The 20,992-nt window shown below is 57.3% G+C and overlaps 2 protein-coding genes across 6 annotated transcripts in view; one reads left to right on the top strand and one right to left on the bottom strand.

The window, feature by feature from the left end:
• Nucleotides 1–11,345: 11,345 nt before the first annotated feature.
• Nucleotides 11,346–16,649, bottom strand: LOC132346152 (uncharacterized). 3 transcript variants are annotated; one of them, XR_009495897.1, is made up of 3 exons: nucleotides 14,515–15,625; nucleotides 13,343–13,491; nucleotides 11,346–12,825 (listed from the first exon to the last, which is right to left on the bottom strand). XR_009495897.1 is itself a non-coding variant. In XM_059890003.1 (3 exons), the coding sequence occupies exons 2-3, from the start codon at nucleotides 14,349–14,351 to the stop codon at nucleotides 12,809–12,811; spliced, it is 1,026 nt and encodes a 341-aa protein (XP_059745986.1). In that variant the 5' UTR covers nucleotides 14,352–15,415; nucleotides 15,895–16,649; the 3' UTR covers nucleotides 11,346–12,808. The 3 variants fall into 3 exon arrangements, 2 of the variants coding, with proteins under 2 accessions (XP_059745986.1, XP_059745987.1); XM_059890003.1 differs by adding an exon at nucleotides 15,895–16,649 and having other exon boundaries at nucleotides 13,343–15,415; XM_059890004.1 differs by having other exon boundaries at nucleotides 13,343–14,786; nucleotides 15,132–15,625.
• Nucleotides 13,863–20,992, top strand: part of FRMD1 (FERM domain containing 1) — a 26,220-nt gene continuing 19,090 nt past the window's right edge. For all 3 annotated transcript variants that reach the window (XR_009495896.1, XM_059890002.1, XM_005211161.5), the window contains exon 1: nucleotides 13,863–13,949. The gene's annotated coding sequence lies outside the window, so the exon portion shown is untranslated. The remainder of the gene's footprint in view (nucleotides 13,950–20,992) is intronic.

Genomic DNA, 20,992 nt, shown 5'->3' with positions numbered 1-20,992 from the left:
TTTAGGGTTTGTGGAGACTGGACGAGCTGCGCTATTTCATCTCAGATGGGAGGCAGTGCGAGTGCCCCACAGAGGCCACACCGTGGGAATGTTTTCTCACTTCCCATTTCCGAAGCAGGAACCTCACATCCTGTTCAGATTAGGAATTAGACAGGAGCCTGCCACGGAGCTGACAGCTCTTGTGCTTCTTAGGAAAATGTTTGGTAACCACTTGGCAGCCAGAACGTACAGAAAAAAGTCATTTCAGCCCACCTCTGTGTTCTCCACCATCCCTGCTGGGCACCACAGAGAAACCAACCCCAAGCAGACCCACGTCTGAGCTCACACCAGCTCGGGCTTGATGGGCTCATCGAGCAAAACTCCCAGCCCCACGCTGGACCCCCAGCCCTCCCTGCAGAGCTGCACCACAGCCTCCCACATACAGGAAAGGGCCATGCGTGTGACAGAGAATGATGGACGCTGAGGGACGACGAGACCGGGGGCTCGTGTGAGCTACAGACTCAGGTGCCTCCACCTCTCGAGGGCCGTGTGCTCTGGGGCGTGGGCGCACAATGAACGAGGCAGCCCACGGCCCCCACCGCCTGTGCCTCCCTGCCCCATCTGTAAGCCCAGCAGCAGTGGGCCTTCCGGGACCAGATGGTCAGCCTGAGGCCGGAAGTGGACACAGTGTTCACAGGACAGACGAGCCGGGGCCCAAAGCAGATCACCAAGAGCCAGGGAGAAGGGTGCCTAGGCCAGGCTGTGCAGAGGGAAGAGGCGACCCCTGGGGCCACCCACGCTGGTGGCAGGAAGGAACCCAGGGTAGACACAGAGCGACCTCTGGATAGGGGAGTACCCGGGGCCCTGAAGCCAACAGACAGCTGCTCTGCAGCCCAGTACACAGGGGACACCCTGCCACCAGTGCTCTTGGCCCAGCAGGGAGAACAAGTGTCCCAGCTCTTGTCCCCTGAAAGTCTAGAGGTTTCTTTCTCCATCACTGGTTATCCCATGAGAACACATATTTGAGTTTGAAACAGAAGCTATTTCACACATTTGAGATGTGCTAAAATTATTGGTGGATAATGTTGGCAATTTGATCCCTTACTCCTTGGAAGAAAAGCTATGACCAACCTAGACAGCATATTAAAAAGCAGAGACATTAGTTTGCCAAAAAAGGTCCATCTAGTCAAAGCTATGGTTTTTCCAGTAGTCATGTATGGGTGTGAGAGCTGGACCATAAAGAAAGCTGAGCACCGAAGAACTGATGCTTTTGATCTGTGGTGTTGGAGAAGACTCTTGAGAGTCCCTTGGACTGCAAGGAGATCCAACCAGTCCATCCTAAAGGAAATCAGTCCTGGGTGTTCATTGAAAGGACTGATGGTAAAGCTGAAATTCCAGTACTTTGGCCACCTCATGTGAAGAGCTGACTCACTGGAAAGACTCTGATGCTGGGAAAGATTGAAGTTGGGAAGAGAAGGGCATGAGAGAGGATGAGATGGTTGGATGGCATCACCAACTCAATGGACATGAGTTTGAGTAAGCTCTGGGAGTTGGTGATGGACAGGGAAGACTGGCGTGCGGCAGTTCATGGGGTCACAAAGAGTCGGACACGACTGAGCGACTGAACTGGATAATGACTCCTCTGTGAAGAATGTCACATCTCAGCTTGGATTCTGCAGCTGCCCCCTCCCGTGTCCTGGGGTCTGGGTCATGGCAGCACTTTGCCCCTTCCCCGCCCCCCTCCCTGATGGGCAGGTTCTGAGCTGTCCGAGGGGTCTAGATGTGCAGAGCCCATGTTTCCCGCAGCCCCGGGTGAGGTCAGCAGCAGACTGAAGGCTCTGTGCCCAGGTGTGGGGGAGGCATGTGCCCGGCTGTATAGTCAGCTCCGTTCACGCGGCTCCCTCTCTCTTGTCCTTGCACTAATTCCTCCTTCCCAGTAGCTGCGCTGGGTTTAAGAAGCTCCTTCAGGGTAAAGGAGTACGTCAAGGCTGTATATTGTCACCCTGCTTATTTAACTTCTATGCAGAGTACATCATGAGAAATGCTGGACTGGAAGAAACATAAGCTGGAATCAGGATTGCCGGGAGAAATATCAATAACCTCAGATATGCAGATGACACCACCCTTATGGCAGAAAGTGAAGAGGAACTCAAAAGCCTCTTGATGAAAGTGAAAGTGGAGAGTGAAAAAGTTGGCTTAAAGTTCAACATTCAGAAAACGAAGATCATGGCATCCGGTCCCATCACTTCATGGGAAAGAGATGGGGAAACAGTGGAAACAGTGTCAGACTTTATTTTTCTGGGCTCCAAAATCACTGCAGATGGTGACTGCAGCCATAAAATTAAAAGACGCTTACTCCTTGGAAGGAAAGTTATGACCAACCTAGATAGCATATTCAAAAGCAGAGACATTGCTTTGCCAACAAAGGTTCGTCTAGTCAAGGCTATGGTTTTTCCTGTGGTCATGTACGGATGTGAGAGTTGGACTGTGAAGAAGGCTGAACGTCGAAGAATTGATGCTTTTGAACTGTGATGTTGGAGAAGACTCTTGAGAGTCCCTTGGAACTCTCTGAGTTCCAGCCAGTCCATTCTGAAGGAGATCAGCCCTGGATTTCTTTGGAAGGAATGATGCTAAAGCTGAAACTCCAGTACTTTGGCCACCTCATGCGAAGAGTTGACTCATTGGAAAAGACTCTGATGCTGGGAGGGATTGGGGGCACGATGAGAAGGGGATGACAGAGGATGAGATGGCTGGATGGCATCACTGACTCGATGGACGTGAGTCTGAGTGAACTCCGGGAGTTGGTGATGGACAGGGAGGCCTGGGGTGCTGCGATTCATGGGGTCGCAAAGAGTTGGACACACTGAGCGACTGATCTGATCTGATCTGATCTGATCAGGGTGACTGTGCTTAAACGTTTCCATCAGCGTCTCTAAGGTCCCCTCTCCTTAACCTCTCAGTATCAGTTTGGAAAGTGGCCCCTCACTCATCTCCGAGCCGTCCTGGGGCCTCCTGGACACCGGACAGTGGTCCAGGGAGCCGGGGCTCCGAAGAGCCACAGGAAGAGCCCGGTGCCCCGCCCCCAAGGCCGGCCCCGCCCCCAAGGCCCGGCCCCGCCCCCAAGGCCGGCCCCGCCCCCAAGGCCGGCCCCGCTCACCTGTGCGTGCAGCCCTCCAGCCACTCTGTCCCCTGGGGGCTGCAGTGGCCATTGACCCCGCTCCCACTCACACCTGCGGGCCCAGCAAACCCCGGCTCCTACCAGGCCCGAGCCCCAGGTTCCTGTGAAGTTTGGAGACCCAGCAGGTCCCGGCCTGGTGCTCTGAGTGAGGTGGGGTGGTCCGACCCTCAAAGGGAAGCTCGCACCCCCAACAGTGGATCCCCCCATTCCCCATCCTGGGGCTGGAGGGACCGCAGCCCTGTGGTGGGTGGGGCCTCACTCCCTGGTCCTGTCCAGTGTTTGAAGGAGAAATTCTGGGACACAGGGAACAAGCTTGCAGGACGTGCGCAGGGCATCAGCTTCCGGGCTCTGGTTCAGGAATGCCGCCCGTTTGACTTGTTCTTTGCATCCTTATCGAGCACTTTATTGAGACACTGCAGGCTGAGAGAGTCTGGGGTGATAGAGTTGCAAAGGTGAACAGAATGCCCTGGATCCTGGCTGGGGGTGAGACCGACACTTACCAAACAAAACATGGGACTCAGAAGCTGGAAAGTTCTGGAAGGAGGCAGGAGGGACGGGGACATGGACAGGACCGGCCTTCAGAGCCCGGTGGCCCTCCCACCTCCCCTCCCCTCCCCTCCCTTCCCCTCTCCCCTGCCTTCCCTTCCCCTCTCTCCTCCCCTCCTCCTCCCTCTCCCCTTCCCTCCCTCCCCTCTCCCCGCTGCCCCTCCCCGCTCCAAATGGACCCTCCCCAGCTTGCCCGTCTGTCCCTGTCTCTCTCTCCTCAGCGCCAGGCCCCTGGCCTTTCTCTCCACCCTAAACCTCTCCTCTCGCTTCTGGATGTACTGTGGACCTGACTATGGCTTTACATCCCCAGTCAGGTGTCTGGCCAACTCCTCAAACAGGGAACGCAAGGAAGTCCCCAGACAGAGCCCTGGACCTGCTGATCTGCCCCCTGTGGCACTTCTCCCAGCTGCGAGGCCCCCAGGAGGCAGGTTCTTCCACGGCTGTTGATTGTTCAGCCAGAAAGGAGGCAGGGGTGTGGGTCAGGGTCTGAGAGGCTGGCCGTCTGGAAGGAGCGTGGTTTCCTAGAGCCTTGCATGTCAGTGCTGGTGCCTGGGGTCGCTCTTTCTTTTCAAAGCTGCTCTCCTTTCTCTTGGGTCAGGTATTCCACAAGAGAGGATGGGGATGTGGACCCCCAGGAGGTGGGCCCGCAGAAAGGGACTCAAAGTGTGGACTGTGGGGAGAGGGAGGCGGACACGTGGACGTGGACCCAAGAGAGAAGAAAGTTGAAAAAATTCCCCAGAGTGGGTAAAGAATTGGCCTGCAATGCGGGAGACCCAGGTTCGATCCCAGGGTCAGGAAGATCCCCTGGAGGAGGGCATGGCCACCCACTCCGGTATCCTTGCCTGGAGACTCCCATGGACAGAGGAGCCTGCGGGCTGCAGTCCACGGGGTCACAGAGGAACACGGCTGAGCGACTGGCACTGTCAGTCTTCCTCAGCTGGTCTGCTGCCACTGGAGGGGCCCGCACCCACCCACCTGCTGGCTCTAAGTGTGATCCCGCTTTTGCAGCCAAGCGGCGAGTCGAAAAGAGCTGGCTGGGTCTCTTGCCTTGCAGGAACTTCTTTGCCACTGAGCCACCAGGGAAGCCGATGGTTGACTTCAGTGGTGGGCGTTGTGGGTGCTTACGGGAGATTTTCTCTTTGTGTGTCATCTGTGGATTTGTTGTCGTTCAGTTGCTAGGTTGTGTCCCGCTCTTTGCAACCTCGTGGACTGCAGTACAGCAGACTTCCCTGTCCTCCACTGTCTCCCGGAGTTTGCTCAAAGTCATGTCCGTATCTGTGGATGATCGTGTTAAAAAACGATTTTCAAGGTCTGCGGGTCTATGTAAAACATGAGGACTTGTTGGAACCACGCTATGTGTAACTGAAATTTTCTAAGAGAGCAGAACTTTATTGTTCACCAAAAAAGAGAAAAATACGTGAGGTGATGAATGTGTTAATTAATTAGATTTCTTGGGGGGGGTCTTTTCACAGTGCTTATGTTTAAAAAATCATGCTGTATACTCTAATATCTTACAGTTTTATTTGTCAATAATACCTCGATGAAGCTGAAAAATATGTATAAATGGGAAAATGTATACATTCCTATGAACCAAAAAAATAATAATGATTTTCAGAGGTTTGAAGGCAAGTGCTACTAAGCTGCCTTGATTTCAGAGTTCTATGTCCGTTTTGAATGCATTGGTATGAACCTAAGGATTTGAAAAGAAAGACATTTTTGTGAAAATCCATGTTGACAAACACTGAACAGCAAAGTTGAACTGTCAGCTAAAACGCATGTCTAGCCTCTGGTCACCTGCTGTCACCGAGGCCCCGGCCACCGTCCATCCGGCTTTCTCCCCCGTGCAGGGCCCGGCCAGCGAGCTTTCCTGGAGCAGCGCCTGGAGTCGGGGCACAGGCAGCCTTGCAGGCCGGTCCCAGGGGCTCCCACGTGACCTGAGTCCACCTGCGCCTCGGGGAGACTGGGGCCATCTGTCTGTCCATCTGTCTGTCTGTCGGGCCGGCGCTCCTGTCTTCTCACGGGTGCCTGCAGGTCTCTTCCCAGGATGACAGCCTGACGCCCATTTCAGGGCCTCCCCCACCAGCCTCAGCGGAGACGGGATCTGAGCGGGGGGCCTCAGAAAAGACAGGTTCCAGGGCCTCAGTCCCTGAAGAGTCTGACCAGCGGCTGTCCTTTCTCAGTGTTCCGCAGACCCGAGGAATCGTATGAGACGCTGGGGAGCGACCGGGGCTGCAGTGTCCATGCGCTGGCCACCGCCGGGCTTGCGGCTTTTCTGAAGGGCTCAGAAAGCAAACTCGAAGCTAAAGAGACGTTTCTGCAGGCTGCCCCCCCAGGAGCCCCGGCCTGCAGAGGATGCTTCATCCGGCCCCCACCCCGCTCGGCCTCCACACGGACCCTGCCTCTTCTGGCCAACAACCACCTTCACTGAAAAGAGGGGTCGGAACTCGTGTCACTGCAACCCAGCAGCAGGGCCTGCGACTCTGGCTCACCTGCCTCTGCAACGGGGGAGCTGCCTCCAGGACAATGGAGCGCTGGGCAGCAGGCTCCACCTGCGGGCCCGTCGCCCCCGCCACCCCTGTGGCCCGCCACCTGCTCCAGCCAACTGGGCCTGGCTCCAGCGGCCTCTGTGGGTCACCAGGTGGCACTCCCCTCCAGGGAGGACGCAGCCCAGACATGTGTGGGGCTCAACCTGTGCCTTTGGGGCTGGAGGCAGCCTTCACGTGCCGAGCCGCTGGCTGGCCCATGGGCTCCAGCCCTGGCCGAGGCCCCCAGGGTGGTGCCCAGGGACCCCCCAGGCACCGGGAGCTGCAGGAAGCAGCCTGCTGTCCCCACCCTCTCCCCTGCCCCCCTGTGCTGGCCACAGGTCCCAGGAGTGGCCCAAGTGGTAACATCTGGGCCAGGCCTGGGCACCTCTGGATGGACAGAGCGGTGGTGTGCTGAATCGACCCCCAGGACCTGCCTGTCCTGAGTGCTCACCCCCTTCCTCTTTCTTTTCAGCACGTCCTTAGAACTCCCTGCTGCTCTGCCAGCCCCTTAGGAGACACCACACCCCCACCCCAGATGTCTGAGCCATCCTCTAGGTGGGGAGCCCCCCGCCTCCCACTCCCATCTCCCTGGAGCTGGAAGCAGCTCTGGCCCTGCTCTGCTCTGGCTTTACCCTGAGATCCTCTGCTTGCAAAGCTCTGGTTTAGAAGGCTGAGTGCCGAAGAATTGATGCTTTCCTGTTTTGGTGCTAGAGAAGACTCTTGAGTCCCTTGGACTGCAAGATCAAACCAGTCAATCCTAAAGGAAATCAACTCATATTCATTGGAAGGACTGATGCTAAAGCTGAAGCTCCAGTGCTTCAGCCACCTGATGCAAAGAGCCAACTTATTGGAAAAGACCCTGATGCTGGGAAAGACTAAAGGCAGGAGGAGAAGGGGGTGACAGAGGATGAGACGGTTGGATGGCGTCTCTCAATGGACATAAATTTGAGCAGGAGTCAGTGAGAGACAGGGAAGCCTGGCGTGCTGCAGTCCAGGGGGTCACAAAGAGTCAGACACGATGTAGCGACTGAATAACAGCAATGAATAGTTCACCTGTTTTAAAAGCTATTTTTTTGTGATTCCTCTAACCCGGCATTCGTATTTGAGACTTCTAATTCTACCCTTGGTATCTCTACTTTTCTTGAGCAGCTTGTATTTCTTTACTCCTTCCTGCAGACTCCTGAGGTCTGTCTTCATCTGATTCCTACTTTATTCCTTCATCCTGTATCTACCTGTGATATTGTGATTCATAATGAAAAATAAGTATTTGGTCTATTCCTGGCACAGAGCTCCTCAAGCTCTTGAAGATCCCTAAGTGATAAACTGTAAAGCTGTCTTTTGTTGTTCAAATTACTTGACTTTAGCAAAGCTTCTAAGGGTGTGGGCTGGTTGCCAGGAAATCAACCAAGTGATTAGAGGGTTAGAACTTTCAGTTCCGGAGGTAAGAGTCGCTGGAGACCCAGTTCAGTCACCAATGGCCCAGGACTGAAGGAATCCTGCCTGTGTAATGAAGCTCCCTAAACCCCAAAGGAAGGATTTGAAGTGTCGGGGTTGGTGACCCCCTGGACGCAGGCGCTGGGAGGGTGGGGCACCTGGGCGGCACGAAGCCCCTCCCCCAGCCTAGCCCAGCCCATCTCCTCTGGCTTTTCCGAGTTACAGCCTTTCTTAATAAACCCAGGAATCTCGTCAGTTTCCTGAGTTCACTGGTCACACCAGTTTAGCTGGTTTCCTGAAACCTTGCGCTACTCAAGCAAATTAATAGAAACCAAGAACAGGGGTCCTTGGAGCCCCAGATGTATATCCTGTGGGTCATAAACACAGGTGAGGAATTGGTGTCTGACGTGGGGGCTGGGGGAGTCTCCTAGGACTGCGCCCTTACCCTCGCCGTCTGCAGGCTGTCGTTCAGCGGCTCAGATGGTGCCAGAACTGAGTGGAACGGGACCCCAGCTGGTGCTGGGGAGGGCTGATGGAGGACGCTCCCCACCCCAGGAGCTGGGACAACTCTCCCTTCCCCAGCAATGCTACTACCTGTTATTACAGCAGCTGCATTTTCCCACGCCGGGTTTCCAGTCAGGCCTTCCTATGGTTTCTTGGTTTTATATCATTTTGATATCTCTTCTTTATCTGCTTTGATACATTTAACATAATTATTTTAAATCTTTGGTCAATCCACTTTAATAATTTTGATTTAGATCACACTATTGTCTGTTTCAGGGTATTGACCAGCTCATCCTGTTTTGTGAATTTTAAAAGGCAAAACTCTTTTTCAAGTAAATCTTGTCATATCAGTATATTACTTATTTATCAACAATTACTATAACAAAATCAATTTGTATAATTGTACACTTGTTAAGCATGAAATAATACAAATTTAAATTTTAATCACAATAATTAGAAACTCCATGCCACTAGATTTATAAAAATATAAAATAAATATTAAAATATTTATTGAAGTACGCTTTGCTTTGGCTGAGAAAATGTTTTAAGTGCATTTCATTACTTCCTGGCTTCAATATTGCATCTTATAAAATGGCACTTGATTTGAAAGTTTTTATGATGCTGTGGATCACAAGCAATTTTAAGTAAATTTTGAGAAGCTACACTTTCCACTAGCAAATGATAGCTGTATATGTCCCGACAGATTCAAAATCATCCAGAGATATATCCAATAAATCACTGCTGCAAATAGGTCACAGTACTTTAATGGGAGTCATCCGATCTTAGAAAATAGCCTGAAACTTTTAGATTCCCATACACAGCTTGCCCCTCTCCCCCCCCCCCCACCCCAGTCAGTGTCATCCTCCGTGTTCAGCCACAGATTCAGTATAGACACACTTTCTGATCTGGTGGAATGTCAATTCATCCAGTTTCCAGATTTCATAAGTCATCTGGAAAACTGTAAAGGCCATAAAATTATTTCAGTATTTTCAAAACCTTATTTCACAATTATCATTGCTTCTAACATAGAAAAAAATTGATTTTTAAATTTTCTTATGTTTCAGAGATGGGCTGAATACAGGTAGAAAGAGCATTCCTTTTTCTTTTTCTATTATTTTCTTTGTTGGCACATTTGGCATGAAATGTCAAGAGATCTCATCCTCTTTATTTCAATATTGATAGTATCATTTTGTAAACATGATCACTTTCCTTTCATTGAAATAATTTCTTGTCCATTCAGTGATTTTCAGTGCATTAAAGTTTGGTTCCTGCATCACTTTGCTATAACATTAATTTTATTTAGAATATTATGCCAGATCAGCAGAGAACAAACGAGAATGAGTAAAAAGGTATGATTTTGACTTGTGTTACGGAGTCTTCATTTTCACTAATATCAATAAATTCCAAAGGAATGGTGGACCCTGCTTCCAAAAAGCATCTCAGAACGACACGCCCTGCGGCTAGCTCCCGGCTCAACACATCGCCCGCCTGCCTCCTCGCTGCACGGGGCAGCCCACGTCCACGTGGCCCTGAAGCTGGGGAACAGCACCCTTGATTCCTTCTGGACTCTGATCAGTTGGCGGGTCTTTGCACTCTGGCCTTTCCTAGCTTGACTTCCCATCCACTGGAGGCTCTGAGTCTCTAAGTCAAGAGTCTGCCAGATTTAAGCATTAACCGAGGTGTGAATTCACTTACAGACCAGGAGGAGCAGACTCGCCAGCGACTCCTCACCCTGCAATGTCCTGTCACGCACTCAGGGGTGCGTTTCCTGCCCTCTCCCCGCTGGAGGGCATGAGCCCCCCGCCCCCCCACCCCCCCAACCCTCCAGGCAGAGAGACACGCCAGGCAGTCTACAAGGACCATTCCTAAAGGGATGACCTTCCTGAAGCTTTGACCTGTAGCGACCAGGCGTCTACAGCGAGGCGTCTGCTCCCCATAGCACCCAGGTTCCCAGGGATGCGTCTCAGCGCCCTTCTGAGCCCTGAGGGGAGTTTCCAGCTGGGCTCCACCTGCTTTGTTCTCCGAGGTCAGTGAAACCCCATACGCCGGTCCGGTCCCGATGAGGTTGCTCTTTGTTTACTACGGAGACAGTGAAATGGTCTCTCCACCTTCGTCACCCCAGACTGGAGACACGGAACGCCGGACTTATATTTCACTTTGAAGCCTGTGCCCTTGAAGGCTGACACCCACTGGTATCCGATGGTGCTGATAAGGCTGCTGTTTCTAAGCTGGACGTTCACCCAGGCTCCTGGTGGCACCAGGGGACAAGCAGCCACACCACTGAGAAGGTCTTCTCTCTGTCACTGCTACAGGTAAGACCACCAGAGCTCCTCCCTGTAAGACCAAAGGCCTGGGCTTTGCACAGGCTTTACAGTGTTGCTTTGTTTAACTTCTACAGTGCTGTGTTGGTTTCCGCCATACAACAATGGCCATAATTATACAAATCAGCCATAATTATACAAATGTTCTCTCCCTCTTGAGTCCCCCTCCTTCCCCCCACCCCACCCGACACGGTCATCGCAGAGCCCCAGGCTGGGCGCCCTGTGCTCAGAGCAGCTTCTCCCCGCTCTCCATTTCGCACACAGCAGTCTCTCTGCGATGGTCTGCACTGTTGCATGTTGCTGTGTCAGGCAGAAAAAAGCAGAGAGACCAAATCTCACGGAGCCCTTACATGCCAGGCAATTTCTGAATGTTTTACAGATATTAACTCAATTAACCCTCAAACTCCTCCTTAAGTTCTATTATTACCCCCATTTTAGGCAAAGAGAGATTAAGTAGCCTCAGATCACATAGCACGAAAGTGAAAAAGACAGAGTTTGGACCCCAAAAGTCAGAATCTCTATGCTTAGCCATGGCATAATACCTTCTCTGCCAATTTTCACTTTGGCCAATTGCATGAGAGGTAAGGCTGTTTTGAAGGGGCTTCCCTGGTGGCTCAGTGGTAAAGAATCTGCCTGCCAGTGTAGGAGATGCAGGAGATGTGGGTTCGATCCCTGAGTTGGGAAGATCCCCTGGAGAAGACAATGGCAACCCACTGCAATATTCTTGCCTAGAAAATTCCATGGACAGAGGAGCCTGGCGGGCTGCAGTCCATGGGGTCACAAAGAACTGAGTACGTGTGCGTGAACATACACACACACTGTTTTGAAAGATATTAAAGTTAAATAAATGTAAGGGAATAATTTATAATGATTTGCTAATCAATTTATTCAACAGGTTTCTGGCTGTGGAAAAGCCTGCTTCCTCTTTGCTGAGTGGTGCCACCTCCCAGAGTGTTGATCTGCTTTGGCCTCAGAGTCCTCCTCTGTAAAATGGGAAGGCTGGTCCCTGCCTTGCAGAATTAAGCACACTACTGAATACGCAGCAGAAAACCAGCATCATGAAAAAACAGCTTGTCCTCAGCCAGCAGGCTCTCATGGTAGAGTTGGGGCTTGGTGGGGGAGTAGTTCAATTCAGTTCAGTCGCTCAGTCGTGTCCGACTCTTTGCGACCCCATGGACTGCAGCAAGCCAGGCCTCCCTGTCCATCACCAATTCCCGGAGCTTGCTCAAACTCATGTCCATTGAGTTGGTGATGCCATTCAACCATCTCATCCTCTGTTGTCCGCTTCTCCTCCAGCCTTCAATCTTTCCCAGCATTAGGGTCTTTTAGAATGAGTCAGTTCTTCCCATCAGGTGGCCAAAGTATGGAAGTTTCAGCTTCAGCATCAGTCCTTCCAATGAATATTCAGGACTGATTTCCTTTAGCATGGACTGGTTGGATCCACTTGCAGTCCAAGGGACTCTCAAGAGTCTTCTCCAGCACCACAGTTCAAAAGCATCAATTCTTTAGCGCTCAGCTTTCTTTATAATCCAACTCTCACCTCCATACATGACTATTGGAAAAACCACAGCTTTGACTAGATGGACTTTGTTGGCAAAGTAATGTCTCTGCTTTTTAATATGCTAAGTTGGTCATAGCTTTTCTTTCATGGAGCAAGCGTTTTTGAATTTCATGGCTGCAGTCACCATCAGCAGTGATTCTGGAGCCCCCCAAAATAAGTCTGTCACTGTTTCCATTGTTTCCCCATCTATTTGCCATGAAGTGATGGGACCAGATTGCATGATCTTAGTTTTCTGAATGCTGAGTTTTAAGCCAGATTTTTCACTCTCCTCTTTCACTTTCTTCAAGAGGCTCTTTAGTTCCTCTTAGCTTTCTGCCATAAGGGTGGTGTCATCTGCATATCTGAGGTTATTGATATTTCTCCCAGCAATCTTGATTCCAGCTTGTGCTTCATCCAGCCAGGCATTTCTCATGATGTACTCTGCATAGAAGTTAAATAAGCAAAGTGACAATGTACAGCCTTGACGTCCTCCTTTTCCTATTTGGAACCAGTCCGTTGTTTCATGTCCAGTTCTAACTGTTGCTTCTTGACCTGCACACAGATTTCTCAGGAGGCAGGTAAGGTGGTCTGCTCTTCCCATCTCTTTAAGAATTCTCCAGTTTGTTGTGATCCAGACAGTCAAAGGCTTTAGTGTAGTCCATGAAGCAAAAATAGATGTTTTTATTGAATTTTCTTACTGTGATTCAACGGACATTGGCAATTTGATCTCTGGTTCCTCTGCTTTTTCTAAATCCAGCTTGAACATCTGAAAGTTCTCCATTCACATACTGTTGAAGCCTAGACAAACAACAACAACAGCAAAAATCACACTGCAAATGAATCTGTGACATACATAACCCAGATCTGAAGTGAGCACGGGCAGAGTCCCAGGGAAGCCGAAATCTTCACCCCAGTGGGCGGTCTTCCTGTGGCCCTGAGGCTGAACAAACAAACAGCCATGGGGTGCCAGCCACTCCTCCAGGTGTTCGAGTTTCAACAGCAAACAGAAATAGCCGCTACCTGATGGAGCTTACACTCTAACGAGGGGACTCCGTCAAAATGAGAGTAAGTAACTGAAATACTAGAAGCCCACACGAGCTGTGTAGAGAAGCGAGGCTGGGACCTGGTGATGCTGGGCTTCGGGGTGCACACTCGCAGGGCCCTCACCTGCTTCTCTCCGGATCACGACCCCTCCCCTCCCCCGCCACCCTCCTGCGGGCCCCAGAGCGGTGCCCAGAGCACGGAGCCGCGCGCATCGCGGGGTGGTGGCACCCCGCCTCGAGCGTCCCCCCCGAGGGAGCCAGGCTTCCCGGACCTCCTCCGCGCGCCTCCGCGGTCTCCGCTGCGCCTCCAGTACCAGCCGAGGTCAGGCGGGACCTTTCCACTGGGCCCCCCGGTGGGCCTGGGCCCGTGTGACCCCGGGAGAGGGGCACCAAAGACCTCCGACCCCGTGCAGCTGCAACCCTGGGAAAGGACAACAAAGGGGACTGGGCAACCTCAGGAAGGTGGGCGGAGTGGGCCGGCGAGGGCAGGGCCTGAGGAGGAGAAGGCGGGCGGGGCGGGGGCGCCTGCCCCTCCCGAGCCCAGGCCCCTCCCCCAGGGTCGCCCCCAACCGCCGTCCCCCGCGGGTTCCACCCTGACTTCAACCCAGCAGCGGCCAAGTTCACGCTGCCGCCAGGACCCGGACCTGGACTCCCGCCCTGACCCTCGGCCCCCCCGACCCGGACCCAGATCCGGACCCGGACCCGGACCCAGACCCTGACCCCGATCCGGACCCGGACCCGGACCCTGACCCCCACCCGGACCCCGACCCGGACCCAGACCCGAACCCGAACCCTGATCCGGATCCGGACCCAGACCCCCACCCAGACCCCGACCCGGACCCGTGAGCCCTGCCTGGACCCGGACTCCCATTCCTGCAGGTGAGCGTGCCAGGGAGCGAGAGGCGCCCCTTCCTGCGCCCTGGCCTGGACCTGGCCGATGGCTGTCGTCTCCGCTGCGACTAGCTGGGTCCAGAGCCGAAGCCTCGGGACCGCCCCGGGGCCTGCTGTAGAGGCGGATTGGGCCGGCTCTGCTGTGGACACGGGGTCGGGCCGGGCTTGCTGTAGGGGCCGGGTTGGTCTGGCTCTGCTGTATGGACCACATCGGTCCCGCTCTGATGTAGAGGCGGCTCGGCCGGTTCTGCGCAGAGTGCGCCACCTGCCCTGCGGTCCTTCGGGAGGAGCCCCCGGCCCCCGCCCCGGCTCCCCGACCTCCACTCCCCTGCTGTCTCCTCTCAGCCCAGCCTCTGCTCCGTCCCCAGTACCCCGGCCCCCACCCTTCATCCAGGGGTGGCCTGAAATGCGGGTTTTCTGAGCCTGCTCCTGAGGGCTAGACTCTGAAAGGGCAGAGATCGTCCTGCAGAAGGGGCACCCAGGTTCTAGGCAGAGTTTCCTGTCTCTTGTTGCCCCCAGAAGCGTGCAGAAGGAAACGCAGGGTGCGGGGTACCTGCAGGCCAGGAGGTCGGGTGGTCTTGGAGGTTGTGCATGGGGGCTGGGTGCGGGCAGTGAGCAAGGCTACAGAATGGCTCAGGCAGCAAGTCGCCAAGCGGAGGGCTTCAGGGCTCCCCTGGCTGTCCAGAGCCCGTTTCTCCTTCAGGTCCCGGGAGGCGGCGGGGGGACTGGCAGGCTCTGTGGCCTGGGGGCTGAGGTGAGCGCAGGGGTACAGGAGGTGGTCTGGGGTCTGTGGGCCACAGTCCCTGCTTCCACCTGCCAGGTCTCCTTGAAAACAGAGGGGGCTTTTCTAGGACACTGTCAGCAGGGAGCTGGGCCCTGAAATGGTCCTGTACCCCTGTTTCTGTGGAACCTTGCCCCCCGCCGCCTCCATTAAAATGTGCCTGGAGACAAAGTGTACCCCACACCCACCCACCCAATCCTGGCGTGGGAGGGGCAGGCGGGAGGGGGAGGGGCGTGCCCAGCCTGTCCCCCCAGAGGTAGCCGGGTGGAGGGCACCCACATGAAGGCCCCACCCATGCTGGGGGCTTGGTCTCACCTGGGGGTGGGGGCTGGCTGTGGGGGCCAGCTGCTTGTTGACAAGAGGAGGCTCCCCGAGTCGCCCCCACTTACCATGGCCGGGTCTGGCTCCTTCCTCCTGGACTTCCAAGGGTTTTCCCGCACCCAGGATCCTGGTGACACAGGGCACAGAAGCCCCGGCTGCCCGCTGACCTGGGTGTGGTTAGGCAGAGCGGGGGCCTTGGGGTTGGCGTTCTGTTGCCCCCATTCCTGGCCCTGGGTTGGGCCGGGTGCCAGTGGGGCTGGGGGCAGCAGGTGCTGGCGGAGCCTTATGCGGTTCCTCCGAGAGCAGCTGTCATCCGTGCTCACCCTCCTGGACATCGGTCTGGCACCATTCCCTTCAGGGGATGAGAGAGGTGAGCCTAACCTTCAGGAGACCCTCGGCCCCCAAGATGGGCCCCTGGGACCTCACTGTGCTTTGCAGCAGGATGAGGCGGGTGGCGGCCTGCCGGCTGCTTCCAAGGGCAGGGCCTGGTCACCCGCCACCTGACCCCAGCCCCAGGGTAGCCAGGACTGGTCTGCCCCACAAGGACTGCTGATGGCACCCTGCCCTCCTCCCAGAAGGGCCTTTCTTCTCGAAGCAGTAACTGCCTAGGAGCCTAAGTCCGCCAGACCTTTCTGTGCCATTCTGCTTTCAACAAGGGTGGGCTGAGCACCGGCCGTGCGGACAAGGGGCAGGCCTGTGTCCCCCAGGCCTCGGCCACCTGACCCCCAGGGGATGCTTGTGTGTCGTAGTGGGCGTGGCTGGGGCTGTCTGGCGGCCCGCCCCCCCGCCTCCCCCAGCAGAGGGCTGACCCTGTGCTCGGGCCTGGCAGACCTGCTCCTGTACTCCTGCCCCGTCTGTTTCAGGCCTCGGTATTTTCAGGAAGGTGGTTGGCTTGGAAAAGTACAAGAACTGGCCTCCCCAGAGTCGCTGGCTTCCTCCAAGTGTGGCGTGTCCTTGGCACGCCGACCAGCACTTTGTACTTGACAGGACCTGTGACCGGTGTGCAACGTGGCTGGATTATGAGGGAGTGGTCGAGTCTCTGGTCTCACAGGCAGGACCTGGGGCTGGGACGTTCTCAGATGACACCTGTTGTCCCAGGGCCGGTGTCACTCAGGAGAGGGTCGAGGTCACCTGATCCTCCCCTCCCCCCATCCTTAGACCCAAGCAGCAGCCTGGGCCAGAGGGTGGACGGCAGGTGGGGACATCTCTGACTCTGGGAGCCTCGCATTTCCCTGCACCCTTGGGTCCGGGCTCTCCCTCGTCCCTCCCCCTGGGCTCTGCCCCCTTCCCCCTGGGCTCAGTCCCCTCCCGTCCTTCCCCACTGGACTATGCACCCCGCCACGTCCCTCCCCCCTGGGCCCCGCCCCCTCCCCCTGGGCTCCGCCCCCCCGTCCCTCTCCCTGGGCTCCGCCCTCTCCCCTGTCCCTCCCCTCTAGGCTCCGCCCCCCGTCCCTCCACCCTGGGCTCGGCCACCCCCCTTCCCCGTTCCTCCCCGCTGGGCTCCGCCCCCTTCCCCCGGGCTCCGCCCCCTCCACTGTCCCTCCCCTCTAGGCTCCGCCCCCTCCCCATCCCTCCGCCCTGGGCTCCGCCCCTTCCCCTGTCCTGCACCCGGGGCCAGGGCGCCGCTGCCCTGCGGTCCACGCCCTCCTGGTCTCCTGCTGGGAGGCCCTGGGCGGCCCGGGGCAGGGGGGAGGGGGGTTGTTCGGTGAATCAGCTCAGTGAGCAAGCGGGAGGGCGACCGTGGCCGTCACAACACAGACGCGTGGACGACGGGGAGGAGAGCCGGGTGCCCAGCGCCTGGTCCAGCGCTGCAGGGACCGCAGCCCTGTGGTCGCTGCACGACCCGGAAGCGGCCGGTGGTCCTGCTCACTGCCCTGCCATGGAGCACCCCAGCCCCCAGCTGCACCAGCCAAGAGCCCTTAGATGGACACGCAGTGGCCACGACCACGTCCCCTCTGGACTGGCCTTGTGGGCGGTGGCATCACCAAGGGGGCTGTTCTTGGGGTTATTTCACTCAATAACGTAAGGAGGGGGAAGGAGCAGAGGTTTGCAGGGTGCCCATAGGCACTGCCCCCCAGGCCCAGCTGTCGGGACACGGAGAGCAGGACCGAGACAGTAACTGACACCGCAAGGCACACACGGGAGGGAGGCCAAGCCTCTGCAAGGACGCACGCCCCCAGGCCCGCCCCCACGGCGCCACACCCTGCCCCAGGGGACCCTGCCCCCGGCTGTTTCCTCCTTGTCCTCCGAGGCCTCCGCCAAGACCCACTGGAGGCAGCCCCCTCCAGACCCAGCCGCCAGGAACGGTCCGGGGCAGGTGAACAGCACAGTGGTTGTTGCCAGTCGGTCCTTTCTTTGAGGGAATCTCCCGGGGTGCACGCCTTGTGCCAGGAATGGGGTGAGCGGACGCCGCTCTGGTGAAGGAAGCCATGGGTGGTTGGTGACAGTACAGCTTGTTTTCCGCCCTCCAGAGAGTGACATGGCCCCTTGGGCCTCACACGTGTCCACCAAGCAGCTGGGCCCAGGCCCACTGAAACAGTGGGGCACGGACCTGTGCAGGGAGTGTGGGGCGCTAGCCAGGAGACCCGCCCCTGGGACACGGGAGACACAGAGTCTGGGACACAATCGAGCCCCAGTGTCTGTGAGGCACAGGGTCGGGCCAGGGTGACCGGCTGGTAGAGGCCAGTGGACCGTGGGAAGGGCTGCTGCCGGAGGGAGCGTGTCCCAGGCCAAGGGGATGGTGCTGGGGGAGGTGCAGAGAGAGGTGGGGTCCCCGAGGTGGGGGTCTCGGTAGAATTCTGGATGAGGAGGGGCTGGGCAGGAGAGAGGGAAGGTGAGGTGATGGAGACACGGTCAGGGTTAGAGGCCCCGGGGGGGCAGGGGGCATTAGGAGGGTTTGCCTGGAAGTGACTCCTCATCCGTTCTCAGACGTCCAGGGTGCGGTGAGAAGGGAGGGGTGTCGGGGAGCAGCCGCTCTGGTGACCTGAGTGGGGAGCTGGGGGCACAGGCCGGGGCTGCGGGAGCTGAGTCAGTGAGGGCTGTGTGGGGAGCGCAGGCTAGTGCAGGGAGAGAGCCGGAGGAAGCCTGCGAGGGAGGGAGGGAGGGGTCTGCTCCCTGGACCAGACGGGCTCTGGACCCAGGAGGAAGGAGGGCAGGGCCCCCGCCCCGCGCTGTTCCTGGCATCACCAGGGAGCAAGGAGTGTCCCGGGTGCGCACAGGAGGTGTGCAGCAGGTGGGCGGTAGGCAGGGTGCTCTGGAGAGAGAACCAACAGGAGAGACAGAGACAGACAGACAGACAGACGCACCTCGAGCTGGCCCACGTGACCGTGGGGCTGGCAGGTCTGGACCCCACGGGGCGGGCGGCCGGCGCTGCAGCCCAAGTCGGAGGCCGTCTGGGGAGGGGCGTCCTCTCCCTCCAGGGGCCTGGTCTTTCCCGGCCTTCACCTCCTAGGGGGCAGCCCACCCGCGCCGTGGAGGGTCATCGGCTTTAGCTAAGACCAGCTGATCGCGACATCTGAGAATCCCGTCACAGCAGCACCCCGCGCCGGGCATGTGGGTCTGCCGGGAGGACACACAGGGGCCACGCGGCCACGCGGCCGGGCGTGGTCCTGAGCCCTGTCAGCCCCTGAAGGGTTCTGGGCCCTGGGGTCGCAGGGTGCTGGGCCCTGGGGTCGCGGGGCGGCCAGCTAACGTTTGTGACTGGGCCCTGATGAGGTTCCCTCTGCCCCCAGCGGACGCCCACAGATCGGGAACAGCGATGAGGGGAGCGCGCTCTCCACCACTGACCACGCTTTGCTTGGTTGGTTCGCAGTCTCGGGAGTTTGCTGGGTGAGACTTGGGCCGGCTCAGTACACGGAGGGCTCGGAGAGTCCCGGACGGCAGGCTCACTTGATAAGCGGGGGACTCAGATGCCGCGCTCGCCGTGGGCAGCAGCAGGCGGGACCGGCCCGCAGCCCACGAGCTCAGGTCCACACAGAGGCCGTAAAGGGCTCTGTCGAGGTCACCTCCCGGCCGTCTCAGCCCTGCGGAGTTGCTGCAAGGCCACCTCCCTAACATGGTCCCCGGTGCGCGAACGGTGGGCAGAGGCTGCGTTCCGAAGACAGGGGCATGTACGGTCTGGGTCCAACCGGTGGTCAGCCAGCAGTCACGCCCTCCACCACAGGGGGCCCGCTGGAAGCCTCACACTCCCTGACAGCCCACACGCATGTGCGTGACCTGGATCATGGAATAAACGGTGTTCTTCCAAGGACTATGACTGACAGGCTGGCCCAGCCCTGGAGGTCGCCAGGCAGGGCCAGGCTGGGACTCAAGGGAGGGCGCCCCTCCCATAACCTTGCAGGTCCTCGTGGTAGATGCAAAATAAATGGTAATGGAGACCCTTTGGGAGGGGGCACAGCGACCCACTCCAGGATTCCTGCCTGGAGAATCCCACGGACAGAGGAGCCTGGCGGGCTGCAGTCCACGGGGTCAGAAAGAGCTGGACACGACTGAAGCTACAGCATGCAGCATGCAGGCCTTTGGGTCCCCTAGTGTAGGAAACCTCTGCTTCTCCAGGAGTCAGCCCGCTGTGGGGGTGAGGTTCCTGCTCCGTGGAGCTTGGGCCCTGAGCCCTCCCCTGCCTGGGGGCCTCTGTGTCCTGGGCTGACCCTCAGATTCGCTCTGGAACCAGCATGTCAGGATAGAAGCCCCGGTGTCCACCGTGAGGGCAGAGGGCTCAGGGGCAGCACACGCCCTCAGCACATCGGGGCGCCCCCATCCCCGGCAGCACCATCGCTGATAGAGGAAGGCAGGAAGGAAGGACGTGTTACAGGGTCTATTTCAGGGCTTTGGAAGGCCTGGCAGGGTTCCTCCAGGAAGCCTGGGAACCTTGAAGGCAACAGCCACTCCCCTCCCCTCCCCATCCTGGGGACCCCCCACCTTCCCCCAGGGATGCTGCCCCCCCAATCCCCCCTGGGGCTCCATACAGAATCAGGCCTGCCCTGTGGGGTCCAGGCACATCCTCCGGGCACACCGGCCAGTGGGGACAAGTCACCTAGCTCGCTGGAGGTCCCTGCCAGCAAGTGGGGGGCAACCTGATGTGTCGAGGGTCCCACGCAGAACGAGGGGCCCTGGGGTCACCGCACACGGCGCAGGGACGGCAGCCTCGTTTCACGCCACCCGCCCACAGAGGGGCCCGTCTGTGGGGTCCGCCCGCACCAGAACTCGGCTTCCCTGGGGCAGAAGCAGAAAGCGCGGGAAGAGCGTCCACCCGGGTGGCCGTTCCGAGAGGCTCCTTGCAAGGGCGGGTCCAGATGACTCCGTGGTCTCTGCTCCCAGCGCGTGCGGTCAACGAATGGAGGGTCTGCGAAGCGGCTCTGAGTCCGTGTGATTCGTGTCTCTCGTGTCCTGCTGTGACTTCGAGCAAGTGGAAACTGTGGGTCAGTCCAGGAAATCCGAGGCACCTTGTAAAAGTTGAGAAACCGTAAACTCGGAAGGATCCTGGTCAGGGTCTACGGTGACGTACTCCTCGGGGCGTAAGTGCAACGCCCAGCGCGTCGGTCCACCGCCTCTGACAGGGCTTCTCTTCAGCCGGAAGAAAGGGACACGGGAAACGACCAGACGGCCTTGACCTTGAGTCCTGGGGGCACACGCAGAGGTCCAGGGGCAGAGAGCAGACAGGGATGGCCCTCGGAGGGGCTCGAAGGCCAAGGACCCCGCTTCTCTCTGGTGGGAGGTGGGAGCCTTTCTCGGCTAGAGTGTGATATGCCCCATTTCTGCAAGAACTCAGGGCTGAGGTGTTGAGGGTCCTGGGGTGGGAGGAGCTGAGAGATGATCTGGGAGCCCCCCCGAAGTCCACACTGGAGGTGAGGGGGCTGTGGACCGGGAGGTGTGAGGGGAGCATGGCCTGAAGGTGAAGCCCTGAGCATTTGCTGCCCTCTGGACTTGGGGT

Source organism: Bos taurus, chromosome 9 (assembly GCF_002263795.3).
Source record: "Bos taurus isolate L1 Dominette 01449 registration number 42190680 breed Hereford chromosome 9, ARS-UCD2.0, whole genome shotgun sequence".
Classification (NCBI taxonomy): domain Eukaryota; kingdom Metazoa; phylum Chordata; class Mammalia; order Artiodactyla; family Bovidae; genus Bos; species Bos taurus.
Note: the sequence above shows the minus strand (reverse complement) of the source record. Positions and strands in the feature narration are given on the sequence as shown.

What these genes read in the sequence shown, in the direction of transcription:
- LOC132346152 (XM_059890003.1), bottom strand. Translation starts at nt 14,351, where the DNA reads ATGAAGGGTGGGGGCCGGGGTACTGGGGACGGAGCAGAGGCTGGGCTG.